General features: G+C 44.7%; 2 protein-coding genes across 2 annotated transcripts; one reads left to right on the top strand and one right to left on the bottom strand.

Annotated features, from left to right (window-relative positions):
- Positions 1–869: 869 nt before the first annotated feature.
- Positions 870–4,698, bottom strand: bhlhe41 (basic helix-loop-helix family, member e41). Its single transcript, XM_084554569.1, has 5 exons — positions 4,471–4,698; positions 4,306–4,372; positions 4,029–4,136; positions 3,828–3,939; positions 870–3,488 (listed from the first exon to the last, which is right to left on the bottom strand). Exons 1-5 carry the CDS (start codon positions 4,530–4,532, stop codon positions 2,545–2,547), a joined length of 1,293 nt encoding a protein of 430 aa, XP_084410695.1. The 5' UTR covers positions 4,533–4,698; the 3' UTR covers positions 870–2,544.
- Positions 4,699–6,102: 1,404 nt separating this feature from the next.
- sspn (sarcospan (Kras oncogene-associated gene)) lies at positions 6,103–11,014 on the top strand. Its single transcript, XM_084554571.1, has 3 exons — positions 6,103–6,579; positions 7,978–8,064; positions 9,780–11,014. Exons 1-3 carry the CDS (start codon positions 6,349–6,351, stop codon positions 10,137–10,139), a joined length of 678 nt encoding a protein of 225 aa, XP_084410697.1. The 5' UTR covers positions 6,103–6,348; the 3' UTR covers positions 10,140–11,014.
- The last annotated feature ends 2,246 nt before the right edge of the window (positions 11,015–13,260 follow it).

The following is a 13,260-nucleotide window of genomic DNA, read 5'->3' as shown; positions in this document are numbered from 1 at the left end:
GCCCTGAGATAGACTGGCGACCTGTCCAGGGGTGCACCCCTGCCTATCGCCCAGTGACAGCCGGGGTAGACTCCAGTCCCGCCGTGACCCTCCAGAGCACAAGGGGTTACAGAAAATGAATAAAGCAAAATGCGTTCACTTAAACGTTCAGATTGTTCCCTAGCCTGATAAGTGCTTTAGGAAGCAAAATGTCTGTGAAGGTTTAAAGTCCAGTTGCCTTTCTTAAATGTTTTTTTTTTTTTTTTTTTTGGATTTAGGAAGCAAAAGTGACATTACGCTCACATATATACTCCTCCCCAACCTTGTGTGTGGATTTACATGTTCCCAGGATTACTTACAAACTCAAAAAAACGAATCGTGAGTTTAGAAATTACCCATGAAGGTTAAACTGACCTTCCAGTAAGCCAGTTAATGTCAACAGCAAAGACTAATTTTGATCCTGCTTAAAGCTTCTGACAGGTCTATAGGAGGCCCCCTTGTTTTTTCCATCAGACTGTACAGACTGACTGTAATCTTTTACCACATGACATAAGCCTTGGCTTACTGTACATTCCTCCACTGTGACCTGTCAGCTGATTGTAGTGTAACAAAACGTTCTATCTGCTTCTGGTATTGTTTACTCACGAGTGCCATTCTTCACGCTGTACTCAGATCTCTTGGCGTGTGTTTAACCTGGTGTCTTATTTTCTTTCCTTTAACGCCTAAATGACCTAAATATAATTGTTGGGCGAAGATCGGCCCACGCTCACTGAAGCAGTCTTGCATCTAAACACACGAAGACACAGATCATTTGCGTAGCACAAGGAAGAAGAGCGCAGAGTTTAGTTTTTCATATTTATTTTACAACTCAGCAATAATTTAGAACAGCATATGTGTAAAGCATTAACGAAATGTGCAACAGTTGCTCAGTTAGATCTTTTTTTTTCTTTTTAAAAAAACATAGACTTCTACAACATTGACAAAGACATGTTTACTTCATGGTATATTCACAAAGAGAGAGAGAAAAAAATAAACTATTTACAAACACACATGCCACTTTATAGAACAGTTGAAAACAGATGATGGGAGGCAAAACCAGCTGAGGGAGAACTACAAAAGCGATGTCATGTATGCAAAAATACAATGGAAATCAGTCTGTTTATTCAGTCACATGTGAGACTTGGAAAAAAAAAAAAGCAGAGCAACAATACACTTGCGGGAGTTAATCTGAAAAGAGGCCGAGATAAAGTTCCTAAAATGGCTATGGCAACGGTTTTCTTTCCTGGTTTTGTTAAGTTTGTTCATGTTTTACATACTGATAGCGTTTAACATATAATCATGGATGTCCTGGTGTGTTGTGTTTTTTTTTTTTTGTTTTTTTTTTAAGATCTAATTATGACTTTCCCATGAAAGCATTAAAGAGAAAGCAGTGTCTCTTCTCTCTTGGAATACTTTTCATATCAAGGCGATCGAACACAATAGAAAGCTTTGAAGAGAACTACAGTGGACTGACTTTCAAAATGTTTTTAAAGTGACTGCTGGGAGGAGGAGGAGGAGGGGAGGGGGAAGTAAAAGCAGAAAAAAGTGCACTTAACGTCTCAAAGAGTAAAGATCGTCCTACATACAAACTTTAACAGCTGGGAAAATACAGGTACATTCAATATCAAAGATCTATAAGGTGCTATCCTACAATGTTTCCTGGAGGTACAGGAGGTCACCGCATCTCTGAGCAGAAATGCTTCAATCGGGAGGGGGGGGGGCGTACAATATGCTGGTCAAGCAAACACTTGTGAATCAAGTGTTTATTTTTGTTTTGTCTTCCCTCATGAGGACAACCAAGCCAAGGAAAGCAGAGTAAACCTTTGTAAAGATGAGTTGAGGGAATGTTTGATTGTTAAAATAGCTGATTTTTTTTTTTTTATTTTTTTTTTTTATGTCTGTTGTAAATGTTTAAGATGATGTGTGTGTTTACAATTCATTTCTTCTCAGGGAGGGACATTAATGTTCCTCCCAGTCTCCCTAAAGTTGTGGATGAGGTACTGTAGGCGTTACACTTCCAGGAGCACTTCTTTTATAGGCCCGTTTAGTGTACATTTACATGTTAATGGACCAGACTATCTTTTAGGTAATAATATTTACAGTCAGAGTGAGCCAAGATGTGAATGATCTTGGCAGAGGTCAGTTGCAACTTCATATACATCCAAAGAGACTCACTGATTGGGATATTGCGCACTGTTGCAGTACTCAAAGTTTTTTTTTGTTGTTTTTTTTTTTTGTTTTTTTTGGCACCAACGCTGCCATGTCAAAATATTTTATCAAAGAGGATAAAAAACTAACTCCAGCACAACACAGCCGTGTAGTGTCAATCATTGTCGATGGTCATTCAGATTGTTTAGTTATAGCATAAGTGCAAAAGGCACACGCTGTCACAACTGCCCCGTTTTCGCCAAGACACTCTGCACGAGAAATTCATCCGTCAAAGCCCTAGCCTAATTTAAAAAAAAAAAAAACAAAAAAAAAATGAAAATACACAAACTCAATGCACAGAAAGGTAACACAGACTAATTAGCTCGACTGACAAGCTGCAAAGTGGTCGTGTGGGCTGCACTTGCTCTCCTGGGACGCGTCACCCACGTCATCTTCTCCTTCATCACTTGCGTGACTTTCCTCGCGCTCCTCAGGTGAGGTCTCGTCGGCCTCGTGTGACCCGTCGTTGTCTAGAGAGAGGGAGTCCTTGGCCTGAGAAGAGGCTCCAAAGTGCGCAGACAGGCCGGGGAAGGCGGCAGCGGCGGCCGCGGCGGCCGCTGCTGACGCGTGCGCGGGATATAACCAGGGGAAAGGGGATGCGAGCGCCGCCGCAGCTGGGTACATGTACTTTTCAATGTTGTTTTTATCGAAAAGGGGCATATAAGACGCCGCGGCTGAGGGGTTGATGAAGTAGAAAGGCATGCAAATTGGTGTCTGCTGTCCCGCATTGCTTATTCCCATCAGAGAGTTCATAAACGCCAGATCGGGCCTGGACGGGTCTGCGCCCCCTAACCCGTTCACGGGCCAGTTCATCTTTGGTTTTTTGGCAGCTCGATCATCTCCAAACTCTTGCTTGATCTTCACCGCCTTGGGTCCCTGCGCCTTGTTGCGCTCACATTCTTTCTCTTTGCCGTCGCTCTTCTCTGCCTCGCCCCCGTATCCACTGTCCGTGTCTGTGTCATTCTCGTTGAGCTCTCCGCCTTGGGTCCTCTGGATGACCGGGACACAGTTGGCTTGGCTGTCGGATTTCTGCCCGTCCTGTGCGTCCCCGGCGGGTAGCTGGTGCTGGAGGGGCGGCGCGCCGGGCTGGAACTGCGCCAACACCTTGTGAAGGTGGTTGATGAGCTGCGCGCACCTCTGCTCTCGTGCCGTCCAGTTCTCAAACTGACTCAGGTACTGCAGGACCTCTTTGGCACAGGCCTGGAACCCGGAGTGGAACGCGTCCAGATCAGCATGAATGGAAGACTTCATCGACCGGTCTCCTGCGAAGCAACGAGTTCAGAGAGTAACAGATCATTGTTTTGCACATCAGAACCAGTGACAAGATAAGGCGAGCGTCTGTAGACAGCACGTTTGCCTGTCTGCATACTGAAAGAGAACAGATCGGCTTTGAACTTTATCAAGTATTCTCAAAATGCACCTTGCTTCCTGTCCCAGTTACTCGTTTGTTACATTCATGTAGATTTTCTGTTGTTGTGAACACGAGAGTAATAAAGTTTCGCAAACCAGTTAACCGATAAAATCTAGTTTCACATAAAAATGACCGAATATCGCAGTTTCTTCCAAAACTTGTACATCAACATTTCATTTCATCATCTTACCATTCTGCAAAGCAATGATCTTCTGGTGCTGCTGCTCGGTGACAGCAGTCAGGGCGTTCAAATGTTTCAACGTTAACTCCAGGACTACCGCTTTCTCCAAATGCCCGAGCGTCTGTGGAGGAAAATCGAGACCCGCGTCAAATAAAACAATTCAGTTAAAAGCGCGTAAAACCTTTCGAACAGTACGTGTCGTGATCTCACCGAGAGCTTGAGGTGTTCGGGTAACAAATCCTTTAGCTGGCCGATACATTCATTGATTCTGTCTCTCCTCTTCTTCTCTATCAACCGGTGTGGTAACTTGTATGCGTCCTGATGGCAAAAAAATAAATAAAAAAATAAAAATGCATGCATTTACTGTGTTGAAATGAAAAAATAATTAAATCTTGTTAAGTTTGATACACATAGAAATGTTGGTTAATCCAAGGAAAAAATCAAAAATCAAAAATATATATATATTATATTTCGTATAAAAACTTACCTTTCCACCATCCTCTCGTTTTATTCCTCTTTTAGATTTGCACATGTAGAGAGAGGGGTAATCCACCCTAAAGTAAAAAAAAAAAGGAAAGTGTCCGATTATTCTCTAGGCTGTCCAGGCAGTTTGTTAGTTTGACAGAGTTTGCCAAAAGCGACATGCACTCACCCCAAGAAATCTGCGTGCTCCATGAACTGCCTGTCCTGTAAATGCGGTATTCTTTCATCCATCACTTCTCTGCTGCTGCTGTTTCTTCTGCTGCTGCTGCTGCTGCTGCTGGTTATCCGCTCCCGAGCTTCTTCGGGGAATGTTTGTTATTCCTCGACCCACACGCGAACGGCTGAGGGAGATGGTGCACGTTGCGTGTCCTCCAGTGGAGCTGCGCTTCAGACTGATGTCTATAGTTCCCTGAGCTGCCGCTTTGCAAAGCCGTCGGCTCTGTGGTTAGAGCGCACGCGCGCCTCCGGTCGGGAACGGCTTCCGACTCACGTGTAGGCTGCACCAGCACAAAGTCCGGTAATTAGACCTTGTCTGTATTATAACAGCGATCGCTGCTGTTCCTATAGCGATCTAGTCCAAACCGTTTTGACCTGGTTGCCGAAACGTGTTTCATGCGCAAAAGGTAGCAGAGGCACACGAGCGTGGAGAGGCAGAATATTAATCCACAGAAGCAGCAGTTCGCCACAGCAGCGTTTTTTTATTATTATTATTATTATTTGCACCCAACACTATTCTCTCCAAAAGTTACAAGTGAAGTGAGGGGCTGTTTTGTGACGGGATAGGTGTGTTCCAGTGTGACATTCCACATTCACAGATTACAAGGGGCACGCACGTCCTCCCCTCTTCTTATCTGCCACGATAGTGTTTGTTTGCTTCTTTAGCGCTGAGCCTGAAAGTGGTGAATTAACATTTTCCGAATCCACGCAGTCAAATCTTCGGCGTAAACAGAGAGGTTCGCCGCGCGGAGTAAACACGGAGCGTAAACACGGAGCGACATCTGTCAAGTGTATAAAGTGCGCCCGTGCAGTCTGTCGCTGTATGTTGTTGCAAGGTAACCTACTCGCACAGCAGCCCGTCCAAAGCTGCGTTGTCAGTAACCATGGCACCGGCCCAGCTGTGTGCTCAAACACGTGCGTCGCGGTCCTCGGCGTTGGAAACGCTCTCCCACCTTCATCTGAGCGTTTTCAATTATTTAATTATTATTTTTGTGACTTTTCATTTGTCTGGTGTGCTAAAAGAACTGCTGTCTAAAAAAAATAATGAATCACGTTTTCCAAGAATAATTCAAAGTCACTGAATTTGCTTTATTAGCCCACCACAGTGATAAAAGATAAAAATCAAACACCCAGGATTTTTCATTAAAATATGTTATCACACATTACAAAAGTTTTACATGTTGGCTCCAGGAAGTTAATGAGCTCGTAAGTGACACCTGCCCCCCCCCTCCTGTGAAAAGTGAACTGTTCCAAAACACTAAAATCTGAGCCCCTGTAATGCCCTCATATGCCTCATGATCACATTACTCCTTCCTGTGAGTCATGTGACTGTTTTCTGGCTGGCAGCATATGGCTCTCTTGTGTAACAGTGCTGACAAAGAAAGATCCAGTCACTTCGACTCTCTAATGAAGTGTGACCTCCTCTGTGCTGGCTTTTCATTAACTCATACCTGCTGATTCTGTACTTTCCCTTTCTTCTCTTAAATGTGACTACAAGAGAGAAACGATCCCGGTGTCGTGTGTTGGAATCCCCCCCTCGTGTCCTCCTGCCTCCCTTCCCTCCGCTTCCTTTCCTCCTCAGTATGCTGCCTGCTCTATATGTGGCACTGGAGCCGCTTTAGGAATCCAGTCCAAATGTTTTCCATATTAGTTCAGAGCCTTCTCTGTTTCCAAATAGCAGCCGAGCAGGGCTTATGGTGAGGGAAGGCGGGGAGGGGAAGCGAAAAGGGGAGCGAAGACGACAGCAGACAGGCTCGCCCAACCCAAACACTGCAACAGTAAAAAGTCGTGAGGAAAGACAGGGGAAAAGAGTGTGGAGACAGGAGGAGAAATGGGACAGGGGCAGAAAGGTTCCTCAGACAAGAAGGAGGGCGAGAAGAAGAGAGATGACAGCCCAGCGCCAGAGGACGGCGGCCATAAGTGCAGAGTGTGTCGCTTCCCTCTGCTTGTCGCCCTGCTCCAGCTGCTGTTGGGGGTGGCTGTCACGGCCGTGGCCTTCCTTATGTTGGCCATCAGCCCGTCACTTTTGGCCAGGGAGACGCCACACTGGGCTGGGATCATTGTAAGCTCCATCCTTCTGCTCTATCGTCGGCCTCTGTGCTCTCTTGTTTGCATGGGACCCGAGTCTCCTGTTTCTGTTACTCCTGCATGACCCCCAGCTACACCCCTCTGTGTGTTGTCCTTCCTCACCATACTGCATGTCAACGCCAGGCCCTTACCAGCCTGTCTCAACCAGACGCACACTGTAGGCATGGGAAATCACTGCCATTGTCATGTTCTGATAAATCTCCATCTGTCACATTCATCCGAATGCATACACCCGCATCTCTGGTCCATCTTTGTTACACGAGTCCGCCTGCACCTTCTGTTGTTTGTGCTTTACGCCCAAGACGTCCTCAACATCTGGCGAGACGAGACAAGTCATCCAACCACAGCATGCCATTGCTTTGACCTTTGAGCACCACCACAAACACGCGGCAGTTTAGCTTTAAAATATGTTGTTTTTAATTAAGTTTGTGAGTGAAAAATGTGGAATTTCAAAACGAGAAAAATTCCTGCAAGCATCAAAAGGAGCTCAAATTTGAGTTGAAGTGAAAGAGACTAGGACGGTTAAAGTTTTGTGGTCTTTTTTTTTTTTCCCAAGAGGGATTAAAGATTAAAGTTGAGTGTCAGTTAAACAGTAAACACTGAAATTTCATTTGAAGTGGCACACAAAGCTGCAGTTTGTTGACAGTAACACATATCACGCTGGAAGTTAATGAACATTCGGTTAAAGTGCACTTAAAATTGAAGATGCTTGCTCTCTGAAATTAGTAATACATAAAACAACAAAAAAAAAAGGTACATTTTACTTGTCATCAACGTTTGGAACGAGAGCTCAGGTCACATTGTAAGGACAGAACACAGTTGTTCGTATTTGTTCTCCATCCCGGGCCTATCAAAGATGCCATCTGCTCGCGAAAAACATCCTCGGACACCAACATCCCGAGTTAGATCCTCACGAGATACAGCCGAGTGAAAAACACTGAGGTCATCACGAACTTTCCAGAAAATCCTGAGTGCTTAAGAACCTGGCAAAAACATTTAAATGAGATCCTGCACGTTAGTCACAAGACTCCAATCACGCTGAACCGATAGAGATAGAGAGTGTGAGTGTGTCTGTGTGCAAGAGAAAGAGAGAGAGGGAGAAGACAGAGTAATGTAATCAGATGGGAGCTTTCTGCTGAATCATGCAATATTAAGAAACATCCCTGCAAAACCTTGGCGGGAATAACTTTCTCGTGTTCGTGTAATGCAAACACAAATACATAAACATGCACTGCATGCTATGGCAACAAGGTACAGTATAGTTGAAACTCCATCATCGCTGGAAGGCATGGGTTTATTCCAATCTTTGTGATGCAGAAATTGATATTTCATGACGTATGATTGCTGTATGTTTTCTGGTGTGTTGTTGCAGCTGTGTCTAGTCTCCATCCTGGGCTTCATCCTGTACTGCATCACCTACCTCCCCGATGAGAGGACTTCTATGCAATTCATCGTTAAGGTGGGTTCACGATTTCCGCAAAATCCCAAAATCTCCAAATCAATCCAGGACGAGGCTCTTGGCAGACGAAAAGAATATAAGTCTGCAGTTAAAGTCATGATTAAACGGGTCAGTTTACGTCCCAGACACGAGACCTTTGCAGAGAACATTGCTCGACACAGTGCAAGGCCTGTGCTTAGGGAGCCGCAACTGTCAGGGAGAAAATAATTTTAACTCCGCTCCTGCTTAAAAAAAGGCTCTACAGGGATCCCTGCGAGTGGAGGAGTGCTTTCATTAAAGCCACTTGATCGTTAATTAGCCGCACAATGTATGCAGCTGGAATTTCGAGGCAATTAAAATCAGCCGGCCATTGTTTCCTTGGAAGCGGCATCCACTTCTCTGTCTGCATACCAGGTTCAAAAAACGGGCGTATGACTCAAGATAGTGTTAAAAAAGAAAACAGTATTAAAAAGTGTAGCCGGTTTACAAATGTGGAGAGGTATGTTAGAATGCCAGTGCTTATATATATTGTTATATTCACACTGATGAAGAATTTATTATGAATTGTTCCTAATTGAAGCACGACAGACCAAGATTTTCCACTGTAATCTTGCATTACGGTGTGCACTCCAGCCATACGTCTCTTTTTTTCCTCATTTCCTCATCCACGATTTATCAAAAGTAAGGCCAAATAAAGCATTTTCGACCAAATCTGTTAATAATGCGTGTTTCAGAACAGATGCAATTACTCTGTCCGTGTCTCTTTCTCCGGCCCTCAAAACAAATGGGCTTTAATTTATTAATGTCAGCCGTTCAAACAGCTCGATGAACCCATGGCTACACTATATGCTCCCTCAAGAATTTATGGCTTTGCTGCGAGCTCATTTATTTATTTCATTCGCCTCTGGTGCAAATGGGGTGAGCAAAAAGGAAACGTGCTGTAAATGGAGATGTTGCTGGCGATAAATGTTACTGCGCTATCAGATGGGAGCCCCGACCTCGTTTCTTCATGTGAGAACACTTCGTCGGGTGTTTCAGGACACCACGTGGATCGTGATAGTGCCTCGCGTCGTCTTGAGCTGCTCGGTGCACTTGTTGCACACACACACACAGTGCATCGCCCCGCAAAACCGACTGTTCTCCAGACCTCGCAGCTGTTCCACAATTAACACAAACAGCATTTCAAATCAAGCACCACTCATCACTTGCATAATTCCATAAGCAAGCGTGTAACCGAAAGCAAAACACTGCCAGCGAACGAGGCCTCGCGTTATATAAGCGGTGGATTAAGATGAAGGTTTAGTGCTATTTGAGACTGCGCAGTTGCATAAACGACACAAAGCCCCCGTCGCGTTTTTTGCAACAGTATTTTTAGTCGCCCTCTGTTGTTCAGTGTGCTCGGACGTGCATTGAAGGTGGAAGGCGGGTGCAGCTGCAGGGAAGTGTAACATGCACGGTGTCTCCTACTCTGAGAGGTCAGGCCTTGCCCTGTGGTATTGTGGGTAATCTCTTTGAACTGAGCATGCCATGGGCACCGAGCCAGCAATGTCTGTTTCTAAGCTCCAGTTCTGGCACGCTGGGGTGATCATGAGACAACTGACTAAAGAGCAAGAGCCAGATTACAATATGAAAGAAGCAGTTGAATATAAAAAAATAAATAAAAAGTTTTTCTGATCAAACTGAAAGTGCACGGCCTCACGTTTTTGTTTTTTGTTTTTCTCTCTCTCTCTCTGCAGCTCCTGTACTTTGTCTTGTGCACAATTGGCCTGGTCATATCAGTGCTGGTCACGGCGTTCGCTGGGCACCACTACTCGCAGACCAGCAGCTTCACGTGCAAGCAGGAGGGAGAGGACTGTGTGTGCACTCTGAACCACGACGACCCGATAGCTCGCACCTTCACCTACGAGGGGGTCGGCGACTGTGAGGTCGTCACCGGGACTCTCCCGCTCTACTTCCTGCTCCAGATCGTGCTGAATCTGGTCCAGGCCCTCGTCTGTGCTGTCGGTGCCTTCATCATGTGGAAGCACCGCTATCAGGTCTTCTTCGCCGGCCTGCAGATTGGCTCTCCCTACACCCAGCAGTGGCAAAAGGTTTAATACCTTTTTTTTGATGCGTGTGCCTTACGGGCAGATTTGGATATATTAGCATTTTGTGTTTTTTGTACTGTAATGGCTTTTTACACAACTTTTGTATACCTTATAAGTGACTTTAAGTGCATCCAGTCGCCTGTGTTGGCAGATGTAAAGATAACTGGATTATTTTTTGAAAAACACTTAAATCACTTGTTCTTTTTGTAGCTTTTTGTAATGTGCTTGCAACATTTCCTTGGTTTTAAGTCACTGAGATTTACTCCATATTATTACTATTAGTTGCTTAAGAGATGCTTCAAGTGGCACACTGACTCATTTGCAAGTATTATCACGCTAACACTGCTTCCAGCTTTTGAAAACAGTCGTCGCACAACGAAAAGGTCAAACGTTAGCAGCAAATGTTAGTAAGAGACTTCTTTCTAATCATGATTTAATTAAACGCTTTGTAAGTTTTGCTTTGCGACTGTAAATCGCATTAGTCTGGAGGTTTTCATTCTACACTGTTTGCAGCTCATTTTCAGGTTATTTGAAACAAGAAAATACACCTTTTTTTTCCTCTGAGGAGGAGAATTTAACTGGATTTGTTTCATGAATAAAATCAGGTTTGCCTCAATTTGCTGCTACGCAAACACATGCAACTCGGTAAACAATGTGAAAAATCCTCTAATCAAAAACAAAAGGGAAGTTTTTTTTTTTTTTTGAGAAGCAGAACAACCTGTTAAGACTCCGCTTCACGAGGCCTGATCCAGGCTGAACTGGGCTGTGGCTTGCGAAGGTGGATGCCAGGCCAGTAGCCAGCGTGACTCAAACAGCCTGTAGGAGTTGAACTACTGCAGCCACAGCAGGGGAGGAGGAGGAGGGGTGAGCTGGGCCGCGGAAAGGGGGACTCAGACAGGCAGCTGGACTGAGGCAACCGAATCATTTCACTGAGGTCGCGTTGAGTTATTTTCACGCGGGCAAGACTGAGAAAAAGGGGAATAAACGAGCACAAATTACTCTCAGCTCAGGTGCAGACTGCAGCCGCCTACATTCTATACATGCTGAGCAGGTGAGCGGCAAACCGGGCGCCGTTTCCATAGCAAATTATAAGAAACATGAGGCCGGGGGAGAGCATAATAGTGCAGTCTTACATAATTTTCTTTTTTTTCCAATGAGGAAAGAAGGTTGATTGACTGAAAATAATACGGACCCGTTATTTATTTCGAACAAAAGAGTTAAAAGCGGTGTTTGAAAGTGTTTCAAGTGGATAACGAAAAGATTTTAAGTCAGTTAGTGGTTAAATCTACAAACCTTTCCTTCAGTTTACAGTTCCCTTTCTCCCTGTTTTGTGAACACGTATATACAGATAGCACACAGACTGAAAAAATGGATACAGTTCAACAGTACTACAAACCGCAGCCCCCAAAATAGGAAACAGTCGAATCAGCTGCTCTCTCAGCTAAACAAATGCTGAATGCAACAACCTTGGTGAAGCTATGATTTCCTGCAGGGCTGTTCTATTAGAATACATTATGCCACAAGTGTACCTAATGAACTGGCAAAATTTGCATTAGCATCGCTACAAGCTGAGTAGAGAGTAGACATCTTTAATTGTGCCTCCTGCCGGCTGCACCCATTTTAAGGCTTCTTTAAATTTGTAATACTGCCCTTGGTAGTCCAGCATGTAATTGAAATGAATGGAAAATTATACATTGTAAATATGTTGTCCATATTGCACTGTAATTCTCAAAAGTAAAGCCATGGTGTGACTAAAGTGGAGCTGAAGACAAAGGTGTCAGGGGTCAATTTTACTGCGGCCTGTGTTCATCTGTGCAGCCCAAAGGTCAAATCTCATTTCAAGACATGTAACATGCTTGAAACGTGACTCCAGAAACACTTTCACAAGCATTTCAGCGTCGACCGCGTTGCCTCTGTCACGGGAATGGTCTGAATTATGCATTTGACACTGCGCCGCTCTCTGCACAAGTTGTGCGACCGACGGAGTCCAGACCTGTTTGCAGTGTTTTTCCACGCGCTTGTTCTGTGTTCTATAATGCGTTCGTGCATCATGTGACTACAAAGGCTCACTCTAGCAGCCAGACACAGGAAGTCACATGCCAGTCATAACGGGGGCAAGTTTATTTATAAAAATGACAGTGGGGGTGGGGGGCTTCCACCCTCCTCCTTACTAAGAAACAGCTTTCTGTGTGGTCAGTCTATCTTTCGAAGGCGAGTAACACTGAATGATGACCGATTCTGTTGGTGACCGTCGCTGCTGTGAGTCTTTAAGAGGAAACGGCAGGAGACAGAAGATCAATGTGTGAATTGACACGAATCACAACAACTTTCACTGCAACACGAAAACGGGCTAAACTCTCCTCCTGTTTTTGAAATATTACCATCGCACATCTACGCTGGATCTTGTTTATGTCCTGTGATCGATACATATAGATTATGTTATGGTTTACACTTCAAATATAGACTGATGTCCTTGTCCTCAAGTGAAACCACTTCCAGCCACAGAGGTGTTTGGGACGTTGCCTTGTATCTACTAACCTTCTCTGGGTGTTTTCACGGCCTCGCCACTGAAAACACACATGAAAAGCATGTGACTCTCGAGTGTGGTTTGCAAAGGGATTCTGAAATGATCTAAATGTGTCTCACAGAGTAAACAAAACACTGCTCACATGCACAGAACGGCTTCAGCGTGTACTTAGAGGATGAAAGGAAGCAGACTGAAATTAGATTTTTTTTGGAATAAGTGGACAAGGAAGTCAAATGTTTTCGCTTCATGGTTAAAACATAAATTTCAGGGTATGAAGCGGTCTGTTAAGTAGGTGACGCGAAAGCCGACGCAGTGCCATCACAGCACGGCAATCAGACTTTTGCCAGACAGTAATGATGGTCCTGATATTATGCTCTCCCCCCCTTTCCTGTCTGAGTGTGATACATTCTAGCGATGCTGCACTTTACCCTCCATGTCTGCGCCGTGACAGCTGCTCACCATTATGGCACTGCGTGAACTAATTTTAATGGCTGTCACAGGCAGCAGGAGCAAATGCGGGGCCCTGCCAGCGTAAATACTGAACTGAAGCCAAGAAGGATGGTCTTCTCCGTAGAGGGTAAATGACAGGAGGGGATAAAAGAT

The sequence above is a fragment of the Chelon labrosus genome (assembly GCF_963514085.1).
Source record: "Chelon labrosus genome assembly, chromosome: 11".
Classification (NCBI taxonomy): Eukaryota; Metazoa; Chordata; class Actinopteri; order Mugiliformes; family Mugilidae; genus Chelon; species Chelon labrosus.
Note: the sequence above shows the minus strand (reverse complement) of the source record. Positions and strands in the feature narration are given on the sequence as shown.